Here is a 13,394-nt window from a genome sequence, read left to right as displayed (position 1 = left end):
ACCCCCTGAGGTAATTGATGAGGTAGGGCCCCATCGAGGTAGGGTTCCCTGTGGGTGGGGGCCACAGTGGTCTGAAGCAAGATGAAGCGGGCACGGGCTTAGTGGATGCCCAGTACTACTGGGAATAGCTCAATCCTACTTTCCATGACCATGAGGTCCTACTCATCCATCCCTGGCCTTGGCAGTCTATGGTCCTAAAATGCCCCCTTAACCCAACTCTAGCTCGCTGCGGAAACCTCTTTCCCAGGTGGCCGTTCTGATGTTGTGCTTTGCCCCCTGGTCAGATCCTTGAGTCTCTGTGGATCGTCATGAGCCGGAACGTGAGCCTGCTCTTCACCACCGTCACCACGCTGCTGACCATCCTCTTCTACAGCGGGACCGCCCTTCTGAATTTCGTGCTGTCTCTGGTACATTAGAACACACCAGCGCGTGTCCGTTGGCGTTCCCTCCCACCCCACCTCCACCACCTGTCGCCTCCACGCCCCAGCGCCTCCTCATGGCGCCTTTGGACGTTTCTTTCCACTCAGTGCTCAGTGCGAGTTTGTTTGTTTTTTTTTGAGATCCTGTCCTTTGTCTTGCAGATCATTTTCCTGACCACGCTGTTCTACCTGTTAAGTTCCAGCGATGAGTACTACAAGCCCGTGAAGTGGGTCATCAGCCTGACCCCGCTCTCCCAGCCAGGTCCCTCTTCTAATATTATCGGCCAGTCTGTGGAAGAAGCGATCAGGTAGGACGGAGACTGGTGCTGTCTTCATGCCCCGTCCTCCTCAGGCAGAGCCAGCTTCCTCGTGTCGCTCAGCTGCAGCTAGTGATGGACCTTGGCGTTAAAAAGAAGAAAAAAATGTGGGCGGACGTTGGGAGCCATAGGACAGTGGGTCGGGTCCTTGTCTGGCTCGCCACCCCCCACCCCGATGCTCTGTCCACATCCTGGGTTTGATCCCCGGCAGCCCATAGCGTTTCCCCGCCCCAGCACCATTGGGAAGGGCTCAAAAACAGAAAAGAAAAGAAACATTCATTTCCTCTCGAGGATATTAATGAGCAACGCGAATCTTGACAAGGAACAAAAAAGAAAAGCGATACTCAAGGCAGTTGCACACGGCGGAGCCTGTGCTTTCCAAAGTGGGAGTGCAGACGACCGCCAGCTTCCCACCCACAAGTCCCCATATCAGCACCTTGCTTGCTTTGTACCACACAGAGACACGGAGACACACACACACACACGCGTGCGTGCAAGCATGCGCGCGTACGCACACACACACACACACACACACACACACACACACACACACGGCCTTCACTCCTCAGCAGCCCCCTCCTCCTCTGCGGAATCTCCCCTTCCTTCCTGTCTCTAGTGGGGCCCGTGCCCTCCGCGGGAAGTCGACTGTCCACTGCATATGTCAAGTCTGTTCAGTTTCAGGTCAGGGGTGCTCTGCGCACCCACAGGTTCTGGCCAGAAACTTCTGTCATGTCCTCTGTGGCCCGTGGATGGCAGACCTGGTTTCTGAATATGACAGTTGTTCACCTTCATCTCCCCACCCCCCACCCCGATGCTCTGTCCGCATCACTGGGTGCCGGCCCCCTTTTCCTCTGTGTCATCGCTCAGGGGCAGGGGGCTTTTGTCGTCCACGCCTGTCTCTGTCTGGGTTCTTCGCTCCACCCTGTCCCTCATTGCTCCTAACTCATTGATATTAATACAGTTTTACTACTGGAGAGCAGCTGCTCATATGAGACCCTCATGCTGTTCACTATGTTCCTTTATGGAGGCAGGCAGAGGGATGTGATCGTGTAGTGCTGGCGGAGCCTAGCCCTGGGGACTCCTGCCGCCAGGCATGCACTCTGACCCTTTGCGTGCTCTCCCTGACCCCCGTTTCTTTTCAGATAATTCATGTGCCAGATGATCGTAAACTCCTTTGGAGTTGAAAATCTTGGGCTGGTCTGTTCTGTTTTCACATGCATTTTGAAAATACCACTGCTTGTAACTCGTCTCCCACAAGTCTCTTGAATTATCCAGTAATCCTGCCCAGCTGCTCTTCACTTGTTTTTTGGTTGTTTTTTTTTTTTTTCACTGTATTCATGTAGCAGCTGGTAAGGATATCACTTTGATTTTTGCAAACCCCAGTTATGTTCAAGTAGCATTCGTCCCCTGAACATGTAATCTCTCTGGAAATGTTGGTTCTTACATCCCCACCCCCGTTTTCTTACTAGCAAGAGTGTATGAAGGTGTTTTTTGTTTTGTTTTGGTTTTCTTAAAGATCCTAATTGTCTTTATTCAGCAGTACTTGAATTGGGCATCATTGAATCTAAGCATTTACAAAGGAACTCCAGAAAAGTCTTCATCTTGCTTCCTTGATCTGTCATGAAGTAGGATTAAAAAGATCTGGGGGAGATGGGTTGGAGAGATAGTACAGCAGGCAGAGTGTTTGCCTTGTATGTGGCCGAACCTGGTTCGATCCCCGTTATCTTATAGGATCCCCTGAGCACCACCTGGAGTGATTCCTGAGTGTAGAGCCAGGAGTAGTCCCCGAGTATTGCCAGGTGTGGCACAAAAATAAGACTCAAAAAACCCAAAAAGATCTGGGGAAATGACGCAAAAGTTTGGAGTGCCTGCTTTGAAGGCAGGGCCCAGGGTTCAGTTCTGAGAACAAGGTTACCCAGCATCACACGACAGGTAGTTCACAAGCACCACCAGACGTGGCTCCCTCCAACAAGCAAAGAGGGATTATAAATAAAAGTTCTTATGCCTGGGGCCGGAGTGATAGTACAGTGGGGAGCATGTTTGCCTTGCACGTGGCTGACCCGGGTTCGATCTCAGGCATCCCATATGGCTCCCCAGCACTACCAGTGATTCTTGAGTGCAGAGCCAGGAGTAACCCCTGCGCATCACTGGGTGTGACCCAAAGAGGGAAAAAAAAAGTTCTTATGCCCCCAGGTGTCAAGCCCTCAGGTGTTGGTGTCAAGTACCTCACACCCTCTTTGCATGTAGAAACCTATGCTTCGAAGCACATTTTCTCTTGAAACTACTTCAGGGTAAAGCCGTCTCCAGGGAAGACCCTGTCTTTGCTGTCTCTTCTAAGCTTCACAGCCACCAGTTTTCACCCAGTGGTGAGAATTCTAGCTTTAGATTTTCCAAGTAACATCTGTTGGATTCCAAAAGATTTATGCAAATGTTCTCCCAAGAAGGAAAAGTAACCAGCCTTCTGCCTTCCAGTGGATTAAAGTGTTGAATCAGGGGGCTGGAGCAATAGTGCAGGTAGCCTTGCACGCGGCCGACCCGGGTTCGATCCCCAGCATCCCATATGGTCCCCCAAGCACTGCCAGGAGTAATTCCTGAGTGCAGAGCCAGGAGTAACCCCTGAATATCGCTGGGTGTGACCCAAAAAGCAAAAAAAAAAAAATTATTGTATCAACCATAATAAAGGCTCTAGTTAATAACAAAGACTTTAGTAGATCAACCATCTCGTTAAGTCAGGCATCACGGAATACTGTCTACCTGTCTACAACGAACCTTGAGAAGGATGAGACTTTATCGCTCATCTTGTAGCGTGGACTCTCACTATGACACAAGATCTTTGTGTATTCAGTTTTTTCTAATTTTGTGTTTTTAAATCACAGAACATCGTGAATTAGATCTATGGAATTGTAATAAGTCTGTTCAGATGAATACACAAGGCTGGCAGCTGAAAATTAAGATTTTTGGCTTAGGGGAGAATTTGGTTTAGAGTTGATATTAAAAGAGATATTGTCATCTGTGGATATATAATGACATCTCTGTCATCTCCCCCACCAAGCACCATACCTCCAGTAGCTAGTGAGTATCACTGGATGTGGCCCCCTCCAGATGCACTTTGGTTCCGGGGATTACCCATTCTTCCAGCAGTGCTGGGGGGGGGGGGGTCTCCAGGGCCACACCCAGTCATATTTGAAGGCCTCTGCATGGACCTTTATCCCTGTATTATCTTTCTGGCCCCATTTTATTTTTTTGCAAGAAAAAAAAATTGACAGCTCTCAGTACCAAATCTCTTAAGTTTTAATGGTTCTTAAAGCTGATAGATTTTTGTCAAGACTGAAAACGGGAGTGTGCACTAAACTAGCTCAACCATTTATCTATCCAGAATGATATGTATCCATCACGCAGTATAAAGATTGTAGTAGAAGACTTTTAGCAGTTGAAGTCCTTTTGTTCTGTTTTTCTTTGGAGTTAAATTCGAGACAAATTAAAAAATGTATGAACTTTGCAGTTTCCTCTGGAGAATCTTCTTGCTTATTTGTTTCTAAATTCTGAAGACTTGTCTTCAAGAGGGGGAAAATGTTTCTTCATGGAGGGGAAAATATTTATGCAATTTTAATTAAAGTAAATTGTAAAGTCCCCAGTACAATTTCACCTGCAAATTCTTAGTGATCACTCACTTTTTAAAGTACCAATTATCATCGCACTATTAAGTAGAAATCACTGAACTTATTCTCTCTGATCCATTAGAAAAAAAAAATAGCATTAAGAGTGAAATTGCAGTTGGGAGTTCAGTGCACGTCCAAGACAGTGAGAGTGTCTTTGTTATTTGAGCTTTGCCTTCTGAAATATGTGTCCACATCATCACCGTTGTGTCATTGAATTTTTGAACCCTCATTGTTGTCCTCAGTTCTGAAGACACGTTCCTCCGAGGCGTATTCCTTGGGTTTTGGTTCTGTGGAGCTCAGATGGAGCGGCATGCACCCCAAACCCTTTTCCTCCCCTTCGCGCATGGACTGCCCTGAATGTTCGCATCTCCCCTTCCTCCCGGATGCCCCCCACCCCCTGCTTGCTCTGGTGGAGGTATTGCACATCTCTAAGTTGCATGTTGTCACGGCCTCCGTGCAATTTAGTGTGTGTGGTATTCCCACACGAGTGCATGCACCCGGGTATGGCTCTTGCTTGTGGAATTACAGCTACTCGGTGCTGGTGGGTGCGAATTCTGCCGATGAATTAGGTGAGAGAACGTGTGTTCCCAAACATTTTCATTTGGGGAGTGGTCATGCTCCTCACTTCTGCCTCTCAATTTTGGAGAATTTTTTTTTTTTTTAAATAAAGTGCCATTTAATCTGTATTTTCAGTTTTGAGTTTGAGCAAATGAAATACTTACTGGAAAACTTTCCTTGTGGATTTTAAGGTTCTAAGTGGTATTTGTTTAAAGTGGCAAGAGTTTAAAGCTTTTAAGAAAACGTGTTTTTGTTTATTTAAAGGGCCGTCTCTCTGACCCTGGAATACAGAGGCAGAATCTCTTTTGCATAATTGGGAAAATTGAATTAGCTCAAGTTCTTAGTTAATCAAGTTGTATAAATGCTTTTTAACCCACTTGATACAAGATGGGTCCAGTAGGAATCAACTATTTCGTTGAGTTTTCAAAGAAAATGACCTTCAAAAGCTTTGTCTTATGTATAGTTTCTCACAGGGATGCTTAAAAAAATCGCTGAATTAATTTTAATAGGCCTATACTCGAACTAACGTTGATGAATTAATCTCTTTTTTTTTTTCCTGTTTGCTTCTGTAATAGCAGTAGCCCTTGTTGATTTTCCAGGTGGCATTAAAATAAGAGTCCCTGGGCAGTGAGCATTGTCAAAGATAGACTCATGCATTAGTAATTAGGAGATACTGAATTAAATAGTGCCTCTCCTGAGATGCCCCAGTGCGGCGCCCCTGCTGGTGTGCTTCCGTGTGTGGCTGCTGGCGTTCCCGGTGGGCATGGCATGCTTTCAGCTCTCCCCCGTGCCCTGCAGCAGTACATTCGGCACGCCCGCCCTTGGGAATGGGTACGCCATTGTCATCCAGATGGGTGTGTGTTGTACTGGGGAACGGGGTGTTCTGGAGCAGATGGACCATGACTGTGATTGCTCAGGAGGGGTTAGTGGGGATCGAGGTTGCCGGGGATACTTCTCCCAGAGGGCAGTTTTATCTATGTGGTGATTGTCGAAGCTGGGGCGACCCTCTCTCTTTTCTGTGTTGCCCTTAGAAAGAGAAGAGGGCAGACCTAACATTCAGGGTGTTGCGGACAGGCAGAATTCAATTTTCTGTGTGTGATTTATTCCAGGGCACACCCAGTGGTGCTCAGGCTACTACCGGCTTGGTGTTTCTGTACAGTGCCGGGTATTGATTGAACCTGGGTCTCCTGCATGCAGAGCATGCGCTTACCTATTGAACTTTCTCTTAGGCCCAGACCTAAATTTTGTTTGGGGGTGCTGGTCTATACCTGGCAGTGCTCAGGGATCACTCCTAGAGGTACTCAGGGTATGTGGTGTCAGGGATCGAACCTGGTTCAGCTCTGAGCAGTGCAAGTGCCCTCCCCACTGTATTATCTCCCTGGGCCCAGAATTTAGTTTTAACCCTTCGCTGTCCTTCTGTTCCTTTTCCTTAGACATATGTGTCCTGATTACTGGTGGCCGAGCGCCCCACGGTGTCCTCAGGGCCTGGGACTTCTCGACACCCCCATCGCCACCAACATTGTAATTCATAGTTTGTTATCACGAGTGTGTTAATGAGAAAAGAATTTATTGGATCTCGGAGTAGTCTCGCGTTGATGAAATCAATGATTTTTGCTTGCCCATTGAAACTACATTGCGCATGCCATTAGCGATGTGCAGATAGGGTTTTGCGTGACTATAGACATAGATTATTCCTAGTCATCTCTGGATTTTATGTTCCAAGTGATCCTGTTAATTATTTAATTTTAATAGCCTGGTCAGTGCAGTTTTCGATAATTAGCCCAAAACTTTGTGATATGCTACTTACACTCTTAGACCTGTCATGCCTTTGATTGTACCTCTTTGACACAAAGGAGAGCTAGATAAATGTCCAGAAACTGGAAGGAGGAGAGACCAGCTAGTCTGTGCACTGCATTTAGCCTTACCACATCACAGATAGGCTTGGGGATGATGGACAGACTTCTGTAATGTAACTTACTTCATTTAGTGCTACTGTGCACCAGATCCCTAAGCTTAGTTAGCTCTTAAATCGCTAAGCTTAATTGCTAGCTCTTAAATAATTGTATTATTTGGGGGCATGCAGGGGAAGTGCCTCTCAGGCACTGCTTGAGGGGTCCAGAGCCTACTCCTAGCTATCTGGGTCTCAGTTGGGCCACCCTGAACACCCAGTGCTGGGACTCAGTAGTCCAGTGCTCCGTGGCCTTCAGGGCCACGCTTGGTATCTGGGTGACTGTTTGGTACAGTTGCTCCATCAGCGGGTCTGTGTGCAGCATGTGGTCTCCTGCCACTGTCTCCCCTTTGCATTATTACTCTCCGTAAAGGTGTCCTGAGATCCACTTGTGTTAACCCTCCTTTACGATTGAGGAAGTGAGGCTCAAGAGTTTTCTGCTTTCTGGGACACACCTGGGGGTGCTTAGAGGTTGACTTTACACTCCAGAATTACTCTTGCAGTGCGCAGGGGACCAGGCTGGAGATCAAACCTGGATTGGCCACATGCAAGGCGAGCTCTCTACCCCTTCCGGCCCCCTCCAGGAGTTTTCTGGTTTTCAAATCTCCTTTGGTCTGTAGGAATTCTACTCTCGTGATTATCTTTCTGTTACAGAAATGATTTCATTATCCCTGTGGCTGTTGTATCTTTGTCCTTCAGTCCCCTGGGAGAACACAGCCACTGCCCCTTTTTCTATAGCCTTGCCCCTTGATTATCTTATCTTTTCCTATGATTAGTCTTTGGTGCATCACAGACCCCTTGTCTCAAGTTCTCTGCTAAGCTTTGCTTCTTTATCTCAGTTCTTGGGCATTTTCAACATCCTGTTTTTCTTAACCATTGTCCAAAATTAAACATGTTCCCTTTTCTTCCAATTCTGGGCTTCTCCCTGTGTTGAGAAGCCACCTTTTTTATTTTTTTCCCCCCGCTATTTTCTCCAGGAGGCTTGCAATTTGCAACTCTGCCATTTTCTCTTTTTCTTTCCGCTCATCTGTTCAGTCACTGTTCGAACCATTCCTGTCTTGTGTGGGCTGTCTTCCTCTCAGTCTTTCTTGATGCTGCATACTTTTCATTTTTAAACCTAGATCCTTATTGTCGGTGGTCACATGGCATTGCAGAGTCATGAATGAGACTGTTGGGCTGGATGATGAGGAAGGTTTCACCAAAACCCTGGTCTCCGAACCCCTAGATTCCAGATCCTACACCTCATGGATGCTTTAGCAAGCTTGGTGTCTGCTTCTGTGCATACAGCATCTTCTGGGCTGCCACTGTCTGTTTCTCGAAGCTTCAGGCAGCTTCCCTCCTTCGGGAGTCAGCGAGTGTGCCTTCCCCACACCATGCACATCTTCAGGTGTGTAATTTTGTGACACCTTGGAATAATTTAAAAGTCTCTGCACTTTCTCTGAGCAGCTCCTTCTTGCCGTAGTAATCTTCCTACTAAAAGCAGGAAGGATGCACGCACCTGAGTTTGTCGTTTCTCTTGCCCTTCATTCTTTTTATTCACCCAATATGTGGGTCTGTTTTTTACCTTGCTGTTAATTTTTCTTTCTGATTTTACTTTGGAGTTAACATGGTATCTTTTCCCCCTGATACTTTTTCTCCCCATGACTGGCCTCCATGGAAGAGTTCATTCGTAGGCTTGTCTATGTGCTTGGAAGAAATGTGGGGGAATTTTGTTGACAAGAGAAGACCGATGAAGTACAAGTTCTTCCCTTGCTCTTTCCAGAGGGGAAGGAAGAGCCAGCCACAGCCTGAATTTCTTATTGTCTCAGTATCCTCAGACATCAGATATTCATCTTTAATTTTCTTTTCATTTATTTTGGCAGTAGAAGATCTGCTTCAGGAGTGAAAACTTGATTGTTTCGGTGACTTGGGTATCTTCAAATGTTTTACCTATTTTTTTTTATAAGTGAAAAAAATAATAAACAGATTGCAGGTTTTTAAAATAGAGTCATGTTTGTTTGAAATACGATGAAGACAGCATTCTCAGGCTATTAGGAAAAAAAAAATAGAAGTTACTATATTTGAAGTGAAGAAACCAGAAGCTGGTTTTTTGTGGCTCACAGTCTGATGTGTTTATTTGCTTTCCCTTTGTCTCTGGGCATTCTAGGGGGGTGTTTGATGCGTCCCTCAAAATGGCCGGCTTCTACGGACTGTATACCTGGCTGACTCACACTATATTTGGCATCAATATTGTCTTCATACCATCAGGTAACAATCATATCATAACTCCAAATTACTCAATGAAAGCTGATGCCATCTTCCTGAAGTTTAAACTGCCGGATTTTGTGACTTGAGATCTAACTTGATGAGCAGAGCCATTATTTTGCATTTTTTCCTGTTTCATTTTTCTTCTTTTTTTTTAAATTGAATTGCCGTAAGATACTGTTACAACAGTTACAAAACTTTCATGTTTGAGTTTCAGTTATACAATGATCAAACACCCATCCCTCCACCAGGTCACATTCTCCACCACCAGTGTCCCCAGTATATCCCTTCCCCTCTCCCACCCTCCCCCTGCCTCCATGGCAGACAATTTCCCCCATACTCTCTCTCTCCTTTTGGGCATTATGGTTTGCAGGGCAGATACTGAAGGGTCATCATGTTTGGTTCTTTATAGCAGAGGCATCATTTGCAGTGTTCCTTCATTACTGCGTCCCCAGTAACTCTTCCTGTATATGGAGAGCCCTGCGTATGGACCTGTTGAGTGAATGTTCTAGCATTTAGCCCATTATGTACCGTGTCCTTTGCACTGGGTGTTTAAGTCGAACTCCTTATCAGGGACCAGTAGGCTGGTGAGACAGCTTGAGTCCTGTGACAATACAAGGTTTGAGAGTTCGGGGTGTGGGCAGTGTAGAAGATGAAAGCCTCTGTCCGGGGCTAATCACTTGGCTGCATGCTTCCTAAGTCCCACTCCCATCAGATCCTCATCCATAAGCACTGGGATGATTTGATGGTTTTTTGGCAGAAGGCAAATTCCTTTGGCCTTTTCCTCTTTGCTACCTCCTCTGGTCCCCTGCTTCTATTTTTAGTTTTGTTTTTTTGGGGCCAAACCTGGCAGTGTTTAGGACTTACTCCTGTTGTGCAGGGATCATTTCTGGCGGGACTCAGGGGGACCATATGTGGTGCTGGGGAATGAACCAGGGTCAGCCACATCCAAGGCAAGCGCTCTATCTGCTGTACTCTCTCTCCAGTCTCTTCTTTTTTCCTTCCTTAATTTCTGTGGCAGCGTGTCTTCTGCATTTACCTCTGCTGCTGTTTTTTCACTCTTTTTTTTTCTTCGCTTTTTGGGTCACACCTCGCAATGCACAGTTACTCCTGGCTTTGCACTCAGGAATTACTCCTGGTGGTGCTTGGGGGAGGCCAGTGCTCAGGGGGCCGGGCTGGAGCGATAGCACAGCAGTAGGATGTTTGCCTTGCACTCGGCTGACACGGCCAACCTGGGTTTGATTCTTCTGCCCCTCAAAGAGCCCGGCAAGCTACCGAGAGTATCTCGCCTGCACGGCAAAGCCTGGCAAGCTCCCCATGACATATTTGATATGCCAAACACAGTAACAGCAAGTCTCACAATAGAGACGTTACTGGGCCTGCTCGAGCAAATCGATGAACAACGGGAGGACAGTGCCACAGTGCTGCAGGTGCTCGGGAGACCATATGGGTTGCTGGGAATTGAACGCGGGTCAGTCACATGCAAGGCAAATGCCCTACCCGCTGTGCTATCGCTCCAGCTCCTGTTTTTTCACTCTTTTGTGTCTGCCTTCGCCTTTCTACTTCGGTGCCTACTTAACCATCCTCTGATATGCACGCAGCCTGGGAGCACATGGAGTGGGTGGTCTTTGAGAAGTAGGCAGCCTGGCCAGTGGTCTTTTGGGAAAAGGAAAAGCCCGAGTCTCCCAGAATCGTGCCTTTGAATGGCAGGACCAGAATTAGGACCTGTTTGTTTGGGTGGGGCAGCCAGACTGTCCCCAGTGTGCTGCCTGGCAGTGCCCCTTTTGTTTCGTTTCGGGAAATGCCATTTTATTAGAAGGAATGTGAAGAAAAGAGATTCGATTCTGAGGTTTTGAAATTAACTTCTGATTTGGCTTTGGGCCCCAGCACAAACTACAGTTACAGCAGTCACCACGTATGATACATGACTGTATTAATTAACTAATCATTGACTCAGAATAAGAACTGCGGGCTGGAGAGATAGTACAGCAGGTTGGGTGCTTGCTTTCCTTGCACAAGGCTGACACAGGTTTGATCCCCAGCATCCCATATGGTCTCCAGAGCACTGCTAGGAGTAATTCTCATGTGCCAAGCCAGGAGTAACTCCTGAGCACTGCCAGGTGTGACCCAACCATTCCTTCTGACCCCGCCACCCTCGAAGGAGGCACACACCAGAAAGATTTTCAGTTTCCAGTTAAGATGCAGGTTCTTGGTTTACGAAGCAAGCTCTGTAAAAAAGCCCTCCAAAGTTGGAGTCTGTATTTCTTTAACCGATTTGGGTGGGGGGAGAGTTTTCAGTGGTGGGTGCTTAGGTTCTGCTGTTGGGTGACAGTATTGTGTCCTTCCTTTTTGCCCTTGATCAGCGCTGGCCGCCATCCTGGGAGCAGTGCCCTTTCTGGGGACGTACTGGGCAGCCGTGCCGGCAGTGCTGGACCTGTGGCTGGCACAAGGCCTAGGGTGCAAAGCTGTCTTGCTCTTGGTTTTCCACCTCCTGCCGACATACTTCGTTGATACCGCCATCTACTCAGACATATCAGGGTAAGTATCCCCCAGAACGTCCCTGCTGGGGAATCTTTTTGTGCCCTTTATTTAAGAAGTTTTTGGTTGTTTAGTTGGTTTTTGCCTTTGCGGGGAATGAGGAAAGAAGTACAGGTGTTAGGAGTGTTCCCTGAAATCGTCTTTCTGTGATACCTTGAAAGTATATTTAATAACGAGTCAGTCTATTATGAAGTTTAATTTAGTGACATGTAATCTAGAAAGAGGCCTACATATATGTAAGAGACTTTAAATATAATAATACATTAGTGTTTTGTCTTCAGAGCTTCTTTGCCTCTCTTATTTTTCTGCTTTATTTCCTGTTTGATGATGTCAGGAGATAAACCAAGGGCCTTGTATATGGAAAGCCTGACTGATACAGCCCTTGAAGTGTACCTTGGCCCCAGAGCTCCTCTGCTCTCAGAGGAAAATATTATTGGATTGTGTGTCTGAGAATTTCCCTATAAAACCAAATCTCATCAAGCAGAAATCTCCAATTATAGTATGGTCTTAGGATGAAAGCAGGTTACATTTAAGGAAGAACTGCCATATGTACACACACACACACACACACACACACACAGAGACACTTTTTGTAGACTTTTTTGTAGATTTTTATCTCTTTCAAATTGCTCTGAGTAAGTCAAGCCAGTTCCCATTTAGTTACATTCACATTAAAAGCTTATTGGACTCTAGAAGATAATCATATGTTGAATTGTGATCAGCTGAAAACATTCAAAGCGATCTTCTAAAATTGTCCTTTTTTTTTTTCATTGACATTAAGTATAAAAAAAATCATGTATGATGAGATGAGAGTTTATCGAGGGAGGGCTCTTCAGTTGATGTGAAATTCCACAGAGCCACACGGGATACCAGTTGGTTTTCTGGCTAGCAAATTAAAAGCGAACATGATGCAAAGTGTCTTAGCGCACAAGAAACTCCACAGCAAGCCTTATGATAGGAACATTGTGCCTAAAACTTGCTGAAGAGAGTTAAAGATGAAAGGAGCTCAGCGGAGTGTGGTTTGCAAGTCTTAACAGTTGAAATGTAAATGGCAATTACTTGTAGTTGTAGAATTTATAGTTTTAAGTGCTCTCTTTCCTATTTAAATATTGCCATAATTTTATGGTACAATTTCTAACTAGAAGTTTTCTATGTTGTCTTATTTTAATAAAATAATACTTTAAAAAATATCCTTAGGAGATGAGAGATTTTTACCTGAGTTCTTCTCTCTGTGTTTTTGGTGTTGGGGATCAAGCCCAGAGTCTTATACATGTGAGTCATGGCAGTCATAGAGCTGCATCCCTAACCTGAATAAATAATTTTTTTTTTAATAAAGGAAGCTTTTATTTGAATGCTGCCAAATTTGGCTGGGAATAAAGGCTAAGTAGTAGAGTTCATGCTTTGCATGTTTGAGATCCTGTGCTCAGTCTCCGGTGAGCAATTCTCTATAAAAATACCAATAGTTGCTTATTATTTTTAAAGCTCAAAAAGTCGGTTTTTGTTTGGGGGCTATACCCGACCATTCCAGGGCTTACTCCTAGCTCTGTGCTCAAGGATCACTCCTGGTAGGATTCGGGGAACCACATAGGGTGCCGGGGTTGAACCTGGGTTGGTCATAGACCAGGTAAGCACCCTATCTCCTGTTATCATACTAGCCCCCAAAGCTTTAAAACTTGTGATAGAAATTTTTCTCAAGTGCATTGTTTAGGGA

The 13,394-nt window shown here is 45.8% G+C and overlaps 1 protein-coding gene across 3 annotated transcripts in view; it reads left to right on the top strand.

The window, feature by feature from the left end:
- Positions 1-13,394, top strand: part of TMEM245 (transmembrane protein 245) — a 97,605-nt gene that overhangs the window by 63,831 nt on the left and 20,380 nt on the right. For all 3 annotated transcript variants that reach the window (XM_056116996.1, XM_056116995.1, XM_056116997.1), the window contains 4 exons: positions 285-407; positions 582-727; positions 9,048-9,148; positions 11,509-11,683. In XM_056116996.1, coding sequence (XP_055972971.1) covers positions 285-407; positions 582-727; positions 9,048-9,148; positions 11,509-11,683 — 545 coding nt within the window. The remainder of the gene's footprint in view (positions 1-284; positions 408-581; positions 728-9,047; positions 9,149-11,508; positions 11,684-13,394) is intronic.

This window comes from Sorex fumeus, unplaced genomic scaffold (genome assembly GCF_029834395.1).
Source record: "Sorex fumeus unplaced genomic scaffold, SorFum_2.1 ptg000034l, whole genome shotgun sequence".
In the NCBI taxonomy this organism is placed as follows: Eukaryota; Metazoa; Chordata; class Mammalia; order Eulipotyphla; family Soricidae; genus Sorex; species Sorex fumeus.
This window is presented reverse-complemented; position numbering and strand designations above follow the sequence as displayed.